This window comes from Lepidochelys kempii, chromosome 1, assembly GCF_965140265.1.
Source record: "Lepidochelys kempii isolate rLepKem1 chromosome 1, rLepKem1.hap2, whole genome shotgun sequence".
Lineage (NCBI taxonomy): Eukaryota > Metazoa > Chordata > Testudines > Cheloniidae > Lepidochelys > Lepidochelys kempii.
The window spans coordinates 278,090,001-278,109,229 of record NC_133256.1 but is presented as its reverse complement, the minus strand read 5'-3'; the positions used below and the strand labels follow the sequence as shown (position 1 = coordinate 278,109,229).

The 19,229-nt window shown below is 43.0% G+C and overlaps 1 protein-coding gene across 1 annotated transcript; it reads left to right on the top strand.

Moving 5' to 3' along the window:
• Positions 1-10,421: 10,421 nt before the first annotated feature.
• On the top strand, positions 10,422-11,853 carry MYF6 (myogenic factor 6). The gene is made up of 3 exons (XM_073331236.1): positions 10,422-10,940; positions 11,225-11,315; positions 11,697-11,853. Exons 1-3 carry the CDS (start codon positions 10,422-10,424, stop codon positions 11,813-11,815), a joined length of 729 nt encoding a protein of 242 aa, XP_073187337.1. The 3' UTR covers positions 11,816-11,853.
• The last annotated feature ends 7,376 nt before the right edge of the window (positions 11,854-19,229 follow it).

Here is a 19,229-nt window from a genome sequence, read left to right as displayed (position 1 = left end):
AAGAGACATGCTAATTCTCTGTCTCAAGTTCAAGAGCAGGATAACCCTAGCTGATTTAGCTTGATAAATTTAGTTACTGGTAATATGTAAATTGAGGTAAACCCGCATTCCTTTGTCTAGGACAGACCTGTTTATCATCTTTACCTAGACTAGGCTGTCTGGTCTGAGACATGTTCTAATAACATCATACAAAGGGAACTCATAACTTCACACGTAATGTTAACACATGCATTTTACAATGATATTAATAACCAGAATGTTATTAGCTTTCACATGATACCTCACAAGGCATGTTTTGTACAAATATTATCACAGTTGTGTGTAGGGTGTGAATACAGGGCACATAGCATCACAACCAAATATGAGCCATGATCAAAGGATGACAATCTTTACAGGGCTGGAGGGAGACTATAAGAACGGCCATAGTGAGTTAGACCGATGTCAATCTAGCCCAGCATCCTGTCTTCTGACAGAGGCCAATGCCGGATGCTTCAGAGGGAATGAACAGAACAGGTAATCATCAGGTGCATCTGTCCATCTACCCATCCTGCACTGCCTCTCCTTCCCGCCACAGATCTGCAGAGTCTCCTCCATGGAGCCGGGGCGTGGGGGGCAGAATATAGTTATATAGCTGGCTGGTTCCCCCACCACCTTCTGTCCATTAAGGCCTCTCTCTGCACGTGGATCTCAGAGATATGACTGGGCCCAGTGTCAGACTGCGGGGGCGAGTGGAGGAGGGAGTCATTTCCCTTTTACTTTCCTCTTCACCACCATTTGTGATATTGTGATCATATTTATAACACTCTGTATTCCCAGCAGGGGAACAGTGGGTGAGTAATAGGAGTGGAGAGAAAAAGTATTTTTTCTCTGGTTTCAGAGGAACAGCCGTGTTAGTCTGTATTCGCAAAAAGAAAAGGAGTACTTGTGGCACCTTAGAGACTAACCAATTTATTTGAGCATGAGCTTTCGTGAGCTACAGCTCACTTCTGTAGCTCACGAAAGCTCATGCTCAAATAAATTGGTTAGTCTCTAAGGTGCCACAAGTACTCCTTTTCTTTTTTATTTTTTCTCTGTACATTTGAGATCAGTTTGTTAAATTAAAAATGAATATTCTTTTAATTAATGTGTGATAGCTGCTGAGGTTTCTCTTTTCCAGAGGGATTAGGTGTAATGCTCAATGTCTTTCTCGGTGTTCTGATACTATCTGAACTGAATGGCAATAGATGGATACCTGTCTATCATGTAAAAATTAATGTAATGTAATTTGTGTAGATTTCTGAAAACCAGGGGCTTCTCAGGGAGGCACCCTTCTGCCCCAATGTCCCGCCTTAAGCTATACATAGATAGCTGCTCTGCCCAAAGGGGTCTTACCGTAACTGCAGCTCTTGCAGGCTTCCTGTGCACCTGGAGACTTGTCAAATTAACATTCCATCTGTAAGCACCTGCTTCATGCCAACATGCTCTGAAAATCCCCCCAGCCAGGCACCCCCACTGACTAGGATGTTCATTTGCCTTTGCTGGCTCTAAATAGACTTTCCCTGTCCATTTATCATCATCCAGTCTCATTTGTCTCCATGTTTTTGACAGCTAAATATTTAGTCACTATGAGTTGACAGCTACGCATTTAGACAGTGCTGCTGGAGGTGAAATATTTCATGATCAGACCATTCATGACTAAGTATTTCAGCACTTGTGAAACTGGTGACTAACCAGTCAGCTGAGAAGAAAATCTTTTAGTATAATTTAACATTTATTACCAGATTATTCTATTCTGTAGCTTTCCAATAGCACAGTTCTCCCTCTACCTAAGGAGTGGGTGAAGACATTCTGAGAGATGTAGAGATCGCTAACAATCAATGCCGGAGCTGGCTGGGGTGTTCCTGTCAACTGGATGATTTTTATGCTGTAATGCCACTGACCATTATATTCACTGCCAATCTACTGCAATGAAAACCTTCCTGCAAAGAAACCCCTTCACATATAAATCTTTCTTTTCTGGCTCAACCCTTTGTGCCTAGGTATTGTAACACAATATGGTAAATAAGACATCACCCAGTGTGGGAACATAAGGAATGAGGCAAGGAGGAAATGGCAGCTTCAGTGAGATTTTGCTTTGACCAGTTTATATCAGGCCATTGCTAGCTAGCAATCTGAAATTAACTTGTTTACCACTGTATGACCATATGGATGGACTTGCCTGTGATGTGAAATCCTACTGCACAAAGACCACTGAAATGAGTTCATTCACTAACAGGATTTTATGCACAGAAGGTGAAATTCACACCAATACTGAGGTCTCCAAAAAGCCCTCCCCACCGCATTTTCCCCCAGTGTACCTCTCTGGACAGAGCAGCTGCAAAGATGGGCTCTGAATAGGCTGACACAAAGAGTGTCATTGGGGTAAACTTGCTGGGAGAGGGTCCATAGAATACATGTGTATGTAGCTTGTGCCCCGGACTCTCACAAAGGCCATGCCACTATTTCATCAAGTCACAGAAGGGCTGTCCTACAGCCCTGTGGCTGACCAGTGGATGGGGAGAAAAAGTCCATCGACTGGCCTGCTAGAGTTCCTTGTACAATACTCGTTTACTTCTGCATGTGTGAAATATTCTTTTATTTACTTTTACTTCTGCGTGTGTGAAATTTTGTGCAGTTTCATAAGTTCAACAACACACTGCTTATACATACCTTGAATGGGAAATGTATTACATTCACTCCAAAGACCATACCATTGCAAGATTTGTTCCTCCCCTCCCCACCCGCATCCCCATCAAAAAATACCAAAGGTTTCCAAACTCATTTGCTGTGCAAATAAAAGATGGTTGAACACTGAGATTTTTACATTATTTGTGTATCTGGAAATCACAGTTGTGTAAACTGGGTCAAATCAATTTTTCTGCAGAGATAGGCAAAGAACCTGAATACTATGTTTTAGTCCATTGTGAACTGAAATCTATAAGTCCCACAAACCTCATGTTTATTAATGAAACCAAGGGCAAGTGCTAAACTATAACAGCTTTGCCCAGCAGTATACAAAGCATCACTCCTAGTCTACAGTGTAAGTATGTTCACAAATACTAAGGGGATGAAGGCCATATTTATTTGCACTGTGATAGTGCTGAGAGAACACCCATCAAGGACCAGGGCCTTGTGCTAATAGCACTGCTCACACAGACAATGAAAATACAGTCCTTGCTCCAAAGAGGTTACCATCTAAGCTGAGAGATAAATATGTGATTTTAAGACTCTAGTATGCAAAATGTCCGATATGCATGCTACATTTTATATAAACCCATGACCCCAATCTTAAATCACAAAAAGAAAAATATCTTTAATTACCCTCATATCACTTACCACCTACAATGTCATATGTGGATTGCACAGCTAATGGTGCCTGTTCCACTCGGTAACAGTGCAGTGAGCATTCTGTTTCTGATTGGGCAGTTTTCCCCCCAATAAAACGCCTTGTAGTAGAATAAATGTGTTTGTGCAGTGGTGGCTATTTGTCACTGTAAACCCTGACACAGGCATTAAAGCATCTGCCATTTAGAACTATGTGTCATAACCACCCAACATGAGAGCTGTAATAAAATCCTCCCTTCCTATCCCGAACTAGAAATGTCTGTTTAGTTAGCAAGATTGCGCCTCTAGACAACTATCAGACATGTAACTGATCTGAGCACCAAACTCCATATCAAATCAAAGGAAAACAACCATAATTAGAAACAGCCATTCAGCAAAGGCCTCAATTAAGACAATTTTTTAAATTTCCCACAAATAATTCAAAAAAATAGGTTAACTTTTCAGCCTGCTGCTATTTGAATGTGCATTTTCCACTCCCATTCCTAGACTATCATTGAAATTGTCCCAAAGCATATGAACATTTGCCAGGCTGAGTTAGAGGGATTATTGCTTCCACCTAAATTTCAGTTCTCTGAAACAATAACTATACTTGTGCTGTCACTTGACTATTGATATATTTAGTCACAAACACATACATGCAGGCTACACACACCTTCACCTAATTATTGAGTAAGGCCCATCTCCTGCATCGCCTTCTGTGTGGGCAGACCTCTGTGTGTTTGAATTGAGCTGATTGGTTTCAGCTGGGCTCCATCCAAGTGCAGGGTTAAGGTGCAGAATCAGAGCTTGTATGTGTTGCTCAAGCACGTAGTTATGCATACATGACAATTTGCATGTACAAATAATGTAATCTATGCACACAAGCAGGATTTGCCTGCCCAAAGAAAGTAGTTAGGTACATGTAAATATTTGTGCCTGTAAGCAAGCTTTGTGCAAGCAAAATCAGTTGGACATCTAACTACAGAATTTGCAAATGTAAATCATCATTTAGAGCACCAATTAGAGTGACCAGAAGTCCCAATTTTATAGGGACAGTCCCAATTTTGGGGTCTTTTTCTTATATAGGTTCCTATTATCCCCCACCCCCGTCCTGATTTTTCACACTTGCTGTCTGGTCATCCTAGCACCAATTCTGGGCCAGGTCGCCCCCTATAGATTGCTGGGGGAGTTCATAGATTTTAAGGCCAGAAGGGACTACTAAAATGATCTAGTCTGACTTCCTGCATAATACAGGCCATAGATTTCATCCAGGCATTCCTGCAGTTGGGGGAATTATTCTACCCTATATGTAAGTGAAGTTCTCCTTGTGCATTTTTCCCATGGTTGTTCCATGGCATAGACAGGGTTTGTCCCCTAGCAGAGCAAACAGGGAGTTTAGCCTCCAATACCAACAGACCTCAGGAAACTTGTGGAGGCTAGGCCCCTCCATACAGTGACAGAGACATCAGGGCTCTGACCTTTACTCAGGGTCCCCTTGCTGTCTGTTGTCTGTCTGCTGGCCTGGCTAGTCTGTTTTATCTAATCTATCTATGTACACCTTATGTGTGCTGGAGATAAATTGTAAATCTGGGTGGGGGTTCAGGAAAGATTTATTTCAGGATAAGGTTCCCACTGAGTATGAGTTATAGTTGGTTGATGATACCCCATATGGGTTCCAGTGTGGGGTGGTAGGTGACAACTAGGGGTGTACAGTCGAAGGGGGTTTTATTTCTGTATTAAAGCAGCTTGTCTCGGGGTATTTGGGTGGCCCATTCCATGATGCTATCTACTTCTCTGGTGGAGTGTCCTTGTTTGGTGAAAGTGTTTTTAAGTGTGTTAAGGTGTATATCCCAGACTTTCTCCTCAGAGTGTATTCTGTGCTATCTGAGCATTTGGCTGCAGATCATAGATTTCTTGGTGCAGTTGGGGTGGTTACTGGCTCTATGAAGGTGACTGTGGTGATCCAGGGGTTTCTTGTATATGGGTGTCTGTAGGGTTCCATAGCTGAAGCTGATTGTGGTGTCCAGGAAGTTGATGCTGGTGTGAGAGTGTTCTAAAGAGAGTTTAGTGGATGGGTGGTGGTTGTTGAAGTTGCAGTGGAAATCTATGAGGGAGTTTAAGCCTTGGCCCCCTGGACCCCTCTGTTCCAGCACCCCTGTAGAGAGATCAAGGCACAAATTCTTAAAGGTATTTAGGTGCCAAACTAACACTGATTTCAATGTGAGTTAGGTGCCTAACTACCTTTGAGGATCTGGACCTCAGTGACTTACCCAAGGTCACCCAGGAAGTGTGTGGCAAAGCAGAGAATTGGCTCCAGAGCTCCTGAGTTCCAATTCATTCCTGAACTGCAAGGTCATCCCTCTTTTTACCTTAAAAAAAAAAAAAAGACAAAAATCACTTGCTAGTCAGCAGCCACATCATAAACATACAATAAGCCACCAATGTACTTACTCTGTGGAAGATTGCCACAGTAGTCTGGGTGCTGTCTCAGCAGCTTTCTACCTCTCTCTGAGATCTGAAAAACACATAAGAATATGAATGGCCCTACTGGGTCAAATGTATGGCCCCTCTAGCCCAGTATCCTGTCTTCCAACAGTGGCCAGATGTTTCAGAGGGAGTGAACTGAACAGGGCACTTTACTGAGTGATCCATCCCTGTCATCCAGTCCCAACTTCTGGCAGTCAGAGGTTTAGAGACACCCAGAGCATAGGGTTGTGTCCATGACTGTCTTGGCTAATAGTCATTAATGGACCTATCCTCCATGAACCTGTCTAATTCATTTTTAACACAGTTCTATTTTTGGCCTTCACAACCTCCCCTGGCAATTAGTTCCACAGGCTGACTCTGTGTGTATGAAGAGGTACTTCCTCATGTTTATTTAAACCTGCTGCCTATTAATTTCATTTGGTGATCCCTAGCTCTTGTGTTATGTGAAGGGGTAAATAAGACATCCCTATTCACTTTCTTCACACCATTCATGATTTTATAGACCTCTATCATATCCCCTCTTAGTTATCTCTTTTCTAAGCTGAACAATCTCAGTCTTTTGAATTTCTCCTCATATGGAAGCAGCCCCATACTCCTAGTCATTTTGTTGCTCTTCTCTGTACCTATACTATCCTAATATATCTTTTTTGAGATAGGACGACCAGAACTGCACTCAGCATTCAAGAGGTGGATGTAGCATGGATTTATGTAGTGGCATTATGATATTTACTGTCTTACTATCTATCCCTTTCCTAATGGTTCCTAACATTCTTTTAGCTTTTTTGACTGCCACTGCACATTGGGCAGATGTTTTCGGAGAGCTATCCATGATGATTCCAAGATCTTTCTTGAAAGGTAACTTTATTTGGTATGTATAGTTGGGATTATGTTTTCCATGGAAATTACTTTGCACTTACCAACATTAAATTTTTGTTTCTCAATCACCCAATTTAGTGAGATCCCTTATGACAGGTTTCAGAGTAGCAGCCGTGTTAGTCTGTATTCGCAAAAAGAAAAGGAGTACTTGTGGCACCTTAGAGACTAACCAATTTATTTGAGCATAAGCTTTTGGGAGCTACAGCTCACTACATCGGATGCATCTGATGAAGTGAGCTGTAGCTCACGAAAGCTTATGCTCAAATAAATTGGTTAGTCTCTAAGGTGCCACAAGTACTCCTTTTCTTTTTGAGATCCCTTAGTAACTCTTGGCAGCTTTGGACTTTGGACTTAACTATGTTGCATGATTTTGTATTGTCTGCAAATTTTGCCACCCTACTGTTCACCCCCTTTTCCAGATCATTTATGAATATATTGAACAGCAAAGACCCTAGTACAGATCCTTGGCAGACCCTGCTTTTTCCTCTCTCCATTGTGAAAACTAACCATTTTCTCCTACCTTTTGTTTCCTATCTTTTTAACCATGAGAGGACCTTCCCTCTTATCCCATGACTGTTTACATTGTTTAAGACCCTCTGCAGTGGGACTTTTGTCAAATGCTCTCTGAAAGTCCAAGTACACTATATCCACTGGATCATCCTTGTCCACATGCTTGTTGACACCCTCAAATAATTCTAAAAATTGGTGAGGCACGATTTCCTTTTACAATAGCTGTATTGAGTCTTCCCCAAAGTATCATGTTTGTCTATGTGTCTGATAATTCTGTTCTGTATTATAGTTTCAATCAATTTGCCTGGTACTGAAGTTAGGCTTACTGGCCTGTAATTGCCAGGATCACCAAGGGAACCTTTTTTAAAAATTGGTGTTACTTTAGCTACCCTTCAGTCATCTGGTACAGAGGCTGATTTAAGCAATAAGTTACATACCACAATTAGGAGTTCTGCAATTTCATACTTGAGTTCCTTCAGAGCTCTTGAATGAATACCATCTGGTCCTGGCGACTTATTAGAGACAAGACAGATCAAGAGCTATTAGCTAAAAGTAACACAATAATGATATATTCAACCCCCAAAAGCTCAAGAAAATTCATTCACCTCCACATGATGCTCAGCCAAACCAAACAGTTCAAGGGTACAAATCGATGTTATTTACTTGTTCCAAGGAATTTTGCCATGGATGTTGAGACAGGTGCAACAGTCCACAGGACCTACAACTTAAAAAGGGAATGGCTGTGTGTGGACCTGAAATAGGATGCCCAGTGTAGCTGCAATGCACCACTGCATCTTGAACTGGTGCAATCATGTTGGTGTTGGTTGTAATAATGTAAGTAGATGCAGCTAGTGAGGTCAGAGCCATCAGAACATAGCAGTAGGTGTGTGACACCAACTGTGGTATAAAAGAGAGACAGTTGTTCTGGAGCAAAAGGAATCACAAAAAATATGAGTTTCTAGTACACATTGGAGAAGCCATTTGAAGTGCACAACTTTATTGACCCTCCTAACTTATAGACAATGTTACCTATTGGCAGTCTTTCTAACTTTGTCAACATATATACAGGTATATCTGTTTTGTAGAGCACTCTTGTATCATTTCTCATATACAGATGTTTGATGTGGAGAGAGAGAGAGTTGGGACAACAAATTTCAAGCTATTAAGGTAATATTCACTAGTTTGCTGTCAGTCGAATGAAATATTGTTGGTCACATTAACATGTTCAACACAACTGAAAGCCAACTTCCCACCTCAGTGCTCTATTTAATATCAATTACTTTCCATTTCATTTATTTTTTATGTTTCCTTTTGCATCACGGTTTGTTTGGATTTTTTTCCAGGACGTTTTAGTTTGGGACACTTCTATTTTTTTTCTTCTGCAGTGCCAAACCCCAGCATTCCCTCTGATGAAGCAAGGAAGGAAATAAGAAAAATGGGGGAAACCCACATATATTTACAACAGGTTTAACGTATGTACTATTTATTAAATATAGCCTTCGATAGCTAAACACAATCAGACTTAGAGTTGATTCCATTGGTCAGGAATCAAAATGTAATTACATTTGTTTTGAAGCATCCTTTGAAACAATTTGAACATAAGACTGGCCCTACTGGGTCAGACCATGGGTCTATCTAGCTCAGTATCCTGTCTTCCAACAGTGGCCAATGCCAGGTGCCCCAGAGGGAATGAACCGAATAGGTAATCATCCTCTGTTGCTCATTCCCAGCTTCTGTATCTATCTGTATCTATCTCTATAGAGCATGTTATGATTTATTACGTATATTACAGTTGCAGCTAGCAGACATAATAGAGATTGGGGCCCCTTTGTGCGAAGCACTGTACAACACATGGGAAAGAGTCCTTGGCCCAAAGAGCTTACATTCTAAATACTGTACTCTTTTGTATTGAAACTAGTAGTTTAACTGAGCTTGTTGAACTTTTGTGGATCCATTTAAAACCAGACATTGCCATGATTTATGAAGAGGGACATGGGGCATGATCCTGCAGTATTTACTTAGTCGGAACCAAAATCCCATTGATTCACGAGCCCCTAATGTCAATGGAAGTATCAGTTCAAAATCAGTTTCTGAGGATCAGTCGATCCAATGATCAATTCCATTATAATTCGGGGAACTTAGCAGCAGGATAATGGATCCCTTCCCAAAGGACTGAGTTTGAAGGACAGGTGGATAGAGTTGGTGATATTTCATGGGCTTAGTTCTTTATTTTTACATTTGTTGTTGTTAATATCTGCAAACTGTAATCAGACAAGGAAAGAAATTACACATGATTTTGCATCTGGTGGGCTGAGACTCAAGGGGATGAGTGGCAGATACAGGATAAGATTGTGCTTTGCTCCTGATATATCCCTTCTCCAGGACAGCTGGGTGTATCACTTTTTAGGATATAGAGCGCCCCAGTTTGCCCTAGGATCGATAACTGTGATCACCAGACACTGAAACTTACAATGGGTGTAAGTGCAATGCTTAACTTAGTAACGGTGCCAAGAACATATAATGATCCGTGGAAGAGAGGTTGCTTGGTCGTCCAAGCTGAGCTATGCCTTGACAGCCTTCCTGCAAGTGTACGTTGCAGAAGAGTGTGTACCACTTATAACCTTGGGCTGGCGCTACTGGTTTGGGTCACAGGAATGGCATGTTTCGAAGAGGGGGAAAAAATAGCATGGACTCTTCTGAAAATATTAACTTGTCTATTTGGAGAGTAACCGTTGCCTTTGAAACCTCGCTCTACACACCTATATTTAGCACCAGAGGAGGGAAGGAGAAGAGGTTTCCGTTTTAAGCTCCGCTGTTTGCCCTAAAATGCCCCACCCCCACCCCATCTGAACAGGGCAGATTCGCACAGAGAGGGGTGGCCGCTGCCCTTTGGAATTATTCCCCCAAATCCACCTTTGCTTTTCCACTTCATCCCGCGTTCACGAGCTGGTTTGCGATTTTTATTCCCCCCCCCCACCACCACCACAGGAGATGTTCCCCAGGCGGAGCCCAGGAGACTGGTTGGGATCGGATTTGGAGGGTGATGCACCGCGACAGCTAAAAGTTGGGTAGAGTTTCAGCAGCTACTATATATAAAGCAGGGGGACTTATGTCACTGCACTAATTAAATTCCATCTGGGTGGCTCCTCTGGGGTTTTTTGAGCCTATCACCCAACTCCAGCAGGCAGAGAGGCCAAGGGGAGAGCATGATGATGGACCTTTTTGAAACTAGCTCCTATTTCTTCTACTTGGACGGAGAACATGGAGCTCTACAGCAGCTGGAGATGGCAGAGGGGTCCCCTCTGTACCCGGGCAGCGATGGCACTTTGTCCCCCTGTCAGGACCAAATGCCCCCAGAGGCTGGGAGTGACAGCAGTGGAGAGGAGCATGTGCTGGCGCCCCCGGGCCTACAACCCCCTCATTGCCCCGGCCAGTGTTTGATCTGGGCTTGTAAGACCTGCAAGAGGAAATCGGCCCCCACCGACAGGAGGAAAGCAGCCACCCTGAGGGAGAGGAGGCGGCTGAAGAAGATCAATGAAGCCTTCGAGGCTCTGAAAAGGAGGACTGTGGCAAACCCCAACCAGCGGCTGCCCAAGGTGGAGATCCTGAGGAGTGCCATCAGCTACATAGAGAAGCTGCAGGATCTCCTGCACAGGCTGGATCAGCAGGAGAAAATGCAGGAGATTGGGGGAGACCCTTTTAGCTTCAGCCCCAAGCAGGGAAATGTAAGCACAGCGATTGTACTCAGTTCCCTCCTGCCCCCGAAAGTCAGCTGCGAAACCGCCTTCCGCTTTTTTTCTCCCCCCTTCCCCTTCCTTAATGCAGTCTGTCAATCCAGAGCGCCGGGCAAACTAACGAGTATTTAGCAGACTTCGCGAGGGAAGTACATAAGTCGTCGTTGAGAAGTCCAGCAGGCACCCAGGCTGCCCGAGGAGCAGCGATCCTCTTTGCTAATACATGTTCTCTCTCTCTCTCTTTCTTTCCTCTGCGCTCTGCATGTTTACCTCAGATCCCAAGTTCAGATTTCCTGAGCACCTGCAGCTCCGACTGGCAAAATGTTTCTGATCATTCCAGAGTGCTAACAATCAACGCCAAAGAAGGTAAACTTCAGGATTCTCTTTACGTGTGGGCAATGTTTTTATCCGTGTGTTTGTGTGTGAGAGAGAGAGAGAAAGAGAAAGGGATCTATTCCGTTAGTGGAAAAAAACCTCTTACTGACAGTGCTAAGAAAAATGAACACTGTTACTGTATAGTACGCTGCTATATAGCTATTGTAATTTTGCTCACAGGTGTTGTTTCCTTTTCCTAATATTTGAATATCGGTCCTTGTTAGATCTTCTCTTTCTTAGGGCTATGTTCTTTTCTGTCATTTCCTGCGGTCTATCGATCCCTGTTTAACAAAACTAAACCAAACACTCTATTTATCTTTATTATTTATTGAAGTATTTATTATCATTATTTATTTATTATTTATTGACTAGGAGTCTCCATCGTTGAATCTTCAGCTTCTAGCAGCCTTCGTTGTCTTTCTTCGATAGTGGACAGTATTTCTTCAGAAGATCCCAAACTTCCCAGCGTGGAAGAAGTGGTAGAGAAGTAGATCTGCATTTGGCCTGGTAGTATTTTGAAAGCAGATAACAAGGAACTCACCCCACACCCTATAAATGAAATAATGAATTAATTTAATATTTTAGCAATCCCAGACAGGGGCCGATAAAATTGAATCTTCTTAAAAAGACATGTTCCTCAAATAATTGTACAATCTAGCTCTTCTTTCTTTCTTTCTTTCTTTCTTTCTTTCTTTCTTTCTTTCTTTCTTTCTTTCTTTCTTTCTTTCTTTCTTTCTTTCTATGTTGTATAGACCACTCCTTTTTTATTTAATATATTTACTTGTTTTCTGGTGATCCACTTTGTATAATACTCAACAAAAAGTTCATTCCTGTCTGAGTGAAGCTGTTGTTTGGATTTCCTGTTAGTATTATTTAAAGAGTTCTTAGGTTGTGTTTTTGTACATAATTTTAGTACTTTTTTATGTAAACCGGATCCATAGATATATATTTAAATTGTGGAATGTGATATTGTATATAAGAACGACCAGATTTCATGGGTATGTAAAATAAAGTTCTTTGTGTTACAAAGTTCCCAGCCCCGCGACCCATTGTTACTTTAAATTGTGGGCCCGATCCTGCTCCCATTAGAATGACATTTTGCCATTGACTTCAGCGAGATCAGGACCCAGTTCGGTCAATCCAAATAAAAAGTGTTTAAATTAAGAGGTTGCAAATATTTCCATCCAGGGCAGCGTCTCTTTAACTGTCTAAACAGTTTCTCTTCTACTCAGAACAGCACAGAATGCCTTAATGCAGTTCCTCTTATTTTGCATTAGAAGCCTTCCACAGCTGAGATTTGTGACTGCTGCTGGGTGTAGGATTGTAGGCGGCCTACCTTCACCCAGGCCAGTGCCTCCCTTGTGTCTCCCTCGGTGGAAAACGCAGTGGATCTACAGTCCTTTCATTATATCGCTGGGGAAAGCGCTTCCATTCGGCTCCTGACTGACTCGGGGCTATATTTACCCCGCACGTTTGACCCGCTGAGCTGCACATGCTTGGAGGAGCCTGGAAGGGGGAAGCCTGTTATACCAAGCCATGTCTGGGAGAGGGTCAGTCAGACTCCCGTGTTTAATTGACCAGCTCCCTATGTCTCCTGAATTCTTCTCTGAATTTTTTTGGGGGGCTGGAGGACTTGCACCCAACCCCTGTTTGCAGCAGAATTTATGGGCCTGGCTGGTTTCCTAGTGGACAGCAAAGGGCTGTGACAGGAGCCAGCTCCCGTGGGGTCGAGGGGGCAGAGACTTCTTTCGAAGAAAGGTGACTCCTACCGCCTTCTCCTCGGGCCCCCAGGGGCGGAAAGAGTTAAGTGGCTGGAAGTGGGGCCGAGGAGGAAAAACAACACGTGAAGCCTTTCAGTCAGTGCTGTAGAAAAACAAACCCTAGCGTTGAGGGTGGAAAAGCAGGAGCTACTCCCAGTGAGGACTTTAGGGCTCCTAACAGATTTGTTTATAATCTCGGGAAGGGGCGACCACCAAGAAACTAAACCGCTGAGTTTCTCCCCACAGCTCCCCACCACTTCATGGTAACTAACAAGAGGAAACGTCCCATTGCCGAGCAGTTAAAATGTCCCTTTCTCACCCCCGCTCTAACTTGAATCCTTTAGATTTAAAAATACAGGGTCACTCCCATGTCCCTTCTTAGCCGGCATGGGGGGAGTAATGGATGGCGAAAGACAGAGCTCTCACTCAGCTGCAGCCAGAAACTCTCCATGACAAAACTATTTGCTATTCCTCCCTTCCTATGCTGGCCTCGTCGCCGGCTATAACAGCTCGCCAGTGCCCACGTTATTTGGGTGAGTGGTGGTGGGTTTTATTTTTTTATTTTTTTAAGTCTGCCACTTAAACAAGGGCATTTCCAGTGGTTGAATGCTGGGATCTGTGTGTCTCAAGCAATGGTAAATAATAGTATTCCCCCCCCCCACCCCCGTCACGTCTGAAATAAACTGTCTGCTGTATAGAAATAACAGCGGGCAGGACCTTTGGAAATCTATACTTCCAAAGAATATGGTTTTCCACACAAAAATCGATTGCTTTTGGTAAGAGAGGGTGGCTGTTGTCCTGGCTCTCATGCAGAGCTTTAGCTCGATCAGAAATATACAAAGAAGCTTTTAACCCCCGCTAGAAGCTGTTAGTGTTCTTAATAATCTAGTTCAATGCCTAAGCATGTAAGAGGAGGGTCCCCATCTAGTACCACTCAAGCAAATCTCTCACTAGCTTTACTTTTCCTGAGTACAGAGGGTCGGATCTGGCCTTAAATTGTAACTCTCCTCAAAAGGAGAATTTCATGAGCATCTCATGCACACCTTGGGGGGCGGGGGGGGGAGAGCTCTTTTTCTTCCTCTCGCTAACGGGTAGGTTTTATTCACATCCTAATATTGACGTCAAGAGACGATATAGTCTGGCTGTGTTTGGACCCCGAAATCCGTGTCGTTTCCAGCAACGGGGTAACATGAGAAATTGTTTGGAATAAGTTTGAGTAAAGAAGGTTTTTCATTAAATAAAGAAAATATTTCCCAAAGAGACTCCCTGTGACCTCAATGGCTGTCGCTGACATGCAAGGCTTCCCAATGAAAGTCCTCAGTGTGTTTGCAATTAAAATGTTTTTGTTTGATATTAATAACGGTAATCTTTACCTAAGTCTAAAGCCAAAGCAAACAGGGCCCTGGAAGCACAAAATCAAGAGGTAATAACTCGGTAAAGATAAGCAGTTTGTGATTTAATCTAGCCTCTTTCCAGAGGGGGTTGGGCGCAAAGTTATCAGGTTTAAACTAATGAAAGTGATTTTCTGCCTACATTTTATTAAATGTGGAGCAAAGCTCCTGGAACATGACTCCCCAGATGTCCCTTTTAAGGCCTGGCTCCTGCAGCTTCACCTGTATTGCATAACTCATAGCTTGTGTATTTATTTATATTGAGAGTAGTGGAGAGGGGCCCATTCATTTCATGATCCAACAGCTATTGTAATATACTATGGAATGAAGCAGTGCCATCATTCACTTGAGGCACTATAGACAGTCACTGCAGTTGAGGTTCCCCTGGGGACCAGAATACCCTGGTGGAACAGATGAAATGTGGGTACAATGGTGGTGGGGAAAGATAAAAGTAGATGAGACTGGTTTTAAATCCCCACTAACTACTGACGGACAAATGTAATGTTCTCTTCCTAAGTGAAAGGATGAAACGAAATGAAATATATTCAGATTAACAGAGAGTGGGCCCGCTTCTCTTTGGGGTAAAACTGTCACCAACTTCAGGGGCAGAGGAGCAGAGCCGCGATTGGCTCCGGAGTTGTTGATGAAATCCGAGAAGACCACGGCACACTGGTGCGATGCAGCTATATGCAAAGGGAAAAGTTTGAACGAACATTCATAAGGAGCACTTGGTAGGATCGTTATGTGGCTGTGGGGACCCAGGCTAGCATTTTGCCAGAGCTTTGCCCTTTTATGGCAAGTGTGGCTGTTTTCACCGGGAGGAGAGAGAGAGAGCTGGAGGTGTGTGAGAGGGCTTGAATCACTCAGCCATGTGCTCGCTTGGGTTTCCCCTTCTGTAGCAGCGGGGACTAGCAACTTTTCCCATTCTCAAGGCTGCTAAAAACCCTCGTGTCCCTTTGATCTCTCTTGGGAGTCCCAGAATGCAAGCAGAGGCCAATGTCTTCTTCAGCTGGCTTCTATACAAATCCTTCCCGCAGCTCTGGCAGGTACTAATGTGTTTACTTAGGTGCGCGCAGTTCCCAGAGCTTGATGGAACCAAAAGTTTAGCACGTTGTTGGAATCCCCTTAATATAGGTCCAACTGGGAAAGAGTTTTTGCTCCTAGTTAGTTCTGGAGGCGGATTGCTGAAGGGGACCTCGGCTGGCACGGTTATTACTGACATGGCTATCTATCCAGGAGCTAAAACTTCCACCGGTTTAGCATTCCTAAAAGCAATTTGAACTAAAGGAATAACACGTCACAAAATGAATCTTGCACACCATTAGTGATGTACACTGGGACAAATCCTTCTCCTGCAGTCTACGCTCAGGCAAAAGTTCCACCGACCCCAATTGGGATTTTGTCTGAATTTTCGAGAACAGCTAATTTCCTCTGTATTTTCTTGGCTGGGATTGTAATGTGTATTTTTAATAAAGGATGCCCCCAAAATAAAACCTCAATAAGTTTAGACTCAGCTGTTAAATATTTGTAGTCCTGACCCCTGAGTTTTCTCAGACAAACTCAATGGGAGTTTTGCTTAAAGTGGGGACTACAGTAACTGCCTCTTGGCTTCAGCTGTCGTTACAATTAATTATATATAAGATCTGGTGCTTTTAAAGTACAACATTAACACAGCCCCAACAAGGGAAATTGTGTTCTGCAATCAGTACCCCACACACATTGGCACACAATCTCTTCACTTCTCACGCCCCAGTAGTTAAACTTCGGGTCATATCTGTAAAGATGGTAGCAGTATGTGATAATATTTTCACACACTCATATTTACATTTCATTCCTACACGTTTTACGCACATGTTGTCAAATTGAACTATGTCACACTTCCCTTGTTTGGTTTGGTGTTTCATTGTTTTGTTCTGTTTTTCGAAGTAAAGTTAAGCCATTTCAGAAGAGGGGAGAAAGGTCATGAAATAAAATCTGCTGTTCAGTAATTTTGCTCTTTAAAAAAAACCTATTCCTTCTTTTATAGTGGGAAAAAATAATCGTAAACGAGTCAAAAATGTGTTATAATATTTAAAAGTGCGATTCCTACTGGCTGAGGGACGCCTTTGAAATGCTGTGTTCTTTTCTTCTGTGAAGATTTCTTGCTATTAAAAAAAAATCTCTCTCTATTCTTTTCTCTGTTTTAACAAGAGTTTAAAAGTTGTGTTGTCCCATTCTGGGCACTTCAATCCCCAGATTTGAGATTCAATCTCAAAACCCCACCACCCCTCCGACCCCCTCGCAGCGGCCTCATTAACCAACCTTGTAGTTTATGTTTTTTCCTGCTTCTTTTAGTTTTACTCGCCGGCTTTGCTGCACGTTTGCAAATTTGTTTTGAGATCGCTTTCCAAAAGGAAGCTGGCACCTCTAAGGGATACTAATTACAGATTTTCCTGAGTGACAGCATCTTTTTTCCAAAGATTCAGGAAGAAGAGAAACAACCTTCAGAATTCCCCCGAGACTCTTGGGAAGGGCCCATTTCCAAACAACCGCAAACAGTCTGAATAAGGCGCTACAGATTCGAATGCAAGGAGAGACACAGATAATATTGTGTAAGGCATGCCAGAGGGGGTTGGCATTGTTACTACAAGGTATCTTGTACACCCTTGGAGAGAAACCACCGAAAGCTGATCAGACCAGTGTAACTAGCACTTTAAAGACCAAGTTTATTTGTGCGCAAAGCATAAATCTGTAAGCAGGTCTATTTTAGCCAGCCTGAACATGCTACATTAAAATACCCGTGTGCTACACTCCAAGAAAGTCTTCAAGTTACGGCTGACCAGAACCGCCTTATCTGGCTGATGATTTCTTTCAGAACCACTGAGAACTGCAACGTTTCAAACGTGGTCAGCTGAATGTCAACCCGGACTTCAATGGAGAGAGCTGAAATTCAGAGCTTTCCTTTTCTGTAACTCTAGTCCTTTATCAGCCCTATGGCTTTAATACAGTATTCATTTCAAAGGGGGCTCGCTGCCCGTTTATGGCCCTAAATAAACTGGAACAGGACAGATGTAGCCTTTCCAACTGCTGAGATAATTATGTTCCAACTTTTTGAAAGGGTGTGGGCAGGGTTTTATTTATTCAACCTTCTATTTCTTCCTCTGATATATTTTAAAATCGGTTTTCACCTTAAAGCAATAATAACATCCCCCCAAGGGAAGTGAACAGTTATCGATCAGTTGTCAGATGGATTCTCCTCTGGGTGGCATGGAGCTTGGGGTACACGGTACAAAGAGAGACGTGGCTTTTCCGGCTACCTGCTCCAAACTGACGCCCAATCTCTCCTTTTCGAAAGTGTTCGCGGTTCACAGCCTGCATCAAGGCAGTAGTTTAATCACCTCGCTGACACAGAATCCCCTGCCAGGCTCCTTTACTTAAAGGGGGTTTGAATAAAATCACTAGACCAAGAAGTAAAACTCACTGGCTATGTCAGCTGCTCCTTCAGCGCGGTTAGTCAAAAATACTTCTGCACGGTACTGAGCATAACTGGCAGCGCATGGGAATTTCTGAGGGGTCGTTTGGAAACCGTTTTATTTAACCCAGATAACACATTTTCCTAACATATAAAAGCCAGCTGAATGTGGCCAAAGGGTTCCTGCGCTTTGGCAAATGCCTGTTAAATGGCTTCATTACCACTTTAATGGCCCTTTAACAGTTTCAATGATCTGCTACTAGGTCTCTGGAAGGCTTTTGTCACCGACTTGTGTAAAGTTACTCGGGGATTGTGGGGTTAGAAATTTTACACTTCCAGGGGGGGTTTGTTGCACTGACAGCTGGGACGCATCTGTAACGGTACAAGTTTGTCTGAAGGCAGAAAATTAGCAAACCCAAAGCACGGCTCTTCTAGTGCCTCCAGCACCAGCAGGCCACAGGGAAGAGAGCAAAGGGTGGAAGAGAGATTTTCTTAGGCAAACAAATACAATTGTCTTCTGTGAGTACCGTTTCTGACATGATCAGGGAGCACTAAAACCTGAAATTTACCTGAAATGCTCCCCTTTCATTGTTAACTGACAATATTATTGTTACGCAGGAATGATTCTCTAGCTTTGTCTTTTTTTTTAAACTATATAAATAATCGAACCAAAGGGCAAAACATCCCCCAGCAAAATGAAGAAAACGGATCACACCTATCCAAACAAAGTGAGCCCGTCTGGTTCGAAGTGTAGCATTGATTGTGAGAAAAATCAAATGATTAAAAGCGTTCACCATTTAATTCCCGTGAATATGACGAATAAGGTGAGACGGTATCCTATTTACTCCATGCTGTGTTGGAAGAGGCTTATATGCAGGAAATGTCACGTATTAGGATTTCTTTCCCTCCGTTCCTGCTCTTTATTTTTCACACCAAATTGCGAATCTCCTACTTTATTCTAACTTTTGAGTCACTACTTCGAAAAAGTCTATGCAAGTTAAAATGTAATAAACTCATCAGACAGTCAAAAGGAGCGGTGCACAGCAAGCTGTCTCCTGGGGATTGGAGGGGGTTTGCCCAGACAGCCCCAGTAGGGGTTGTGGAGGGATATGCTAATAAAGACTAGCCTCTCTGGACCAGCCTCCCATAACAACATGTGTATATAAAGAGCCCCGTGCCCCAGAGAAAGGACACTTTGTCTCGCATCCATCCTTACTTAGGAATTTGCCCAAGAAAACTGCAGTGTGACTTGCTGAGCCTGGCTCGCTGCAGTCCAGACCAAGCATCGCTCTGTATTAGGGGC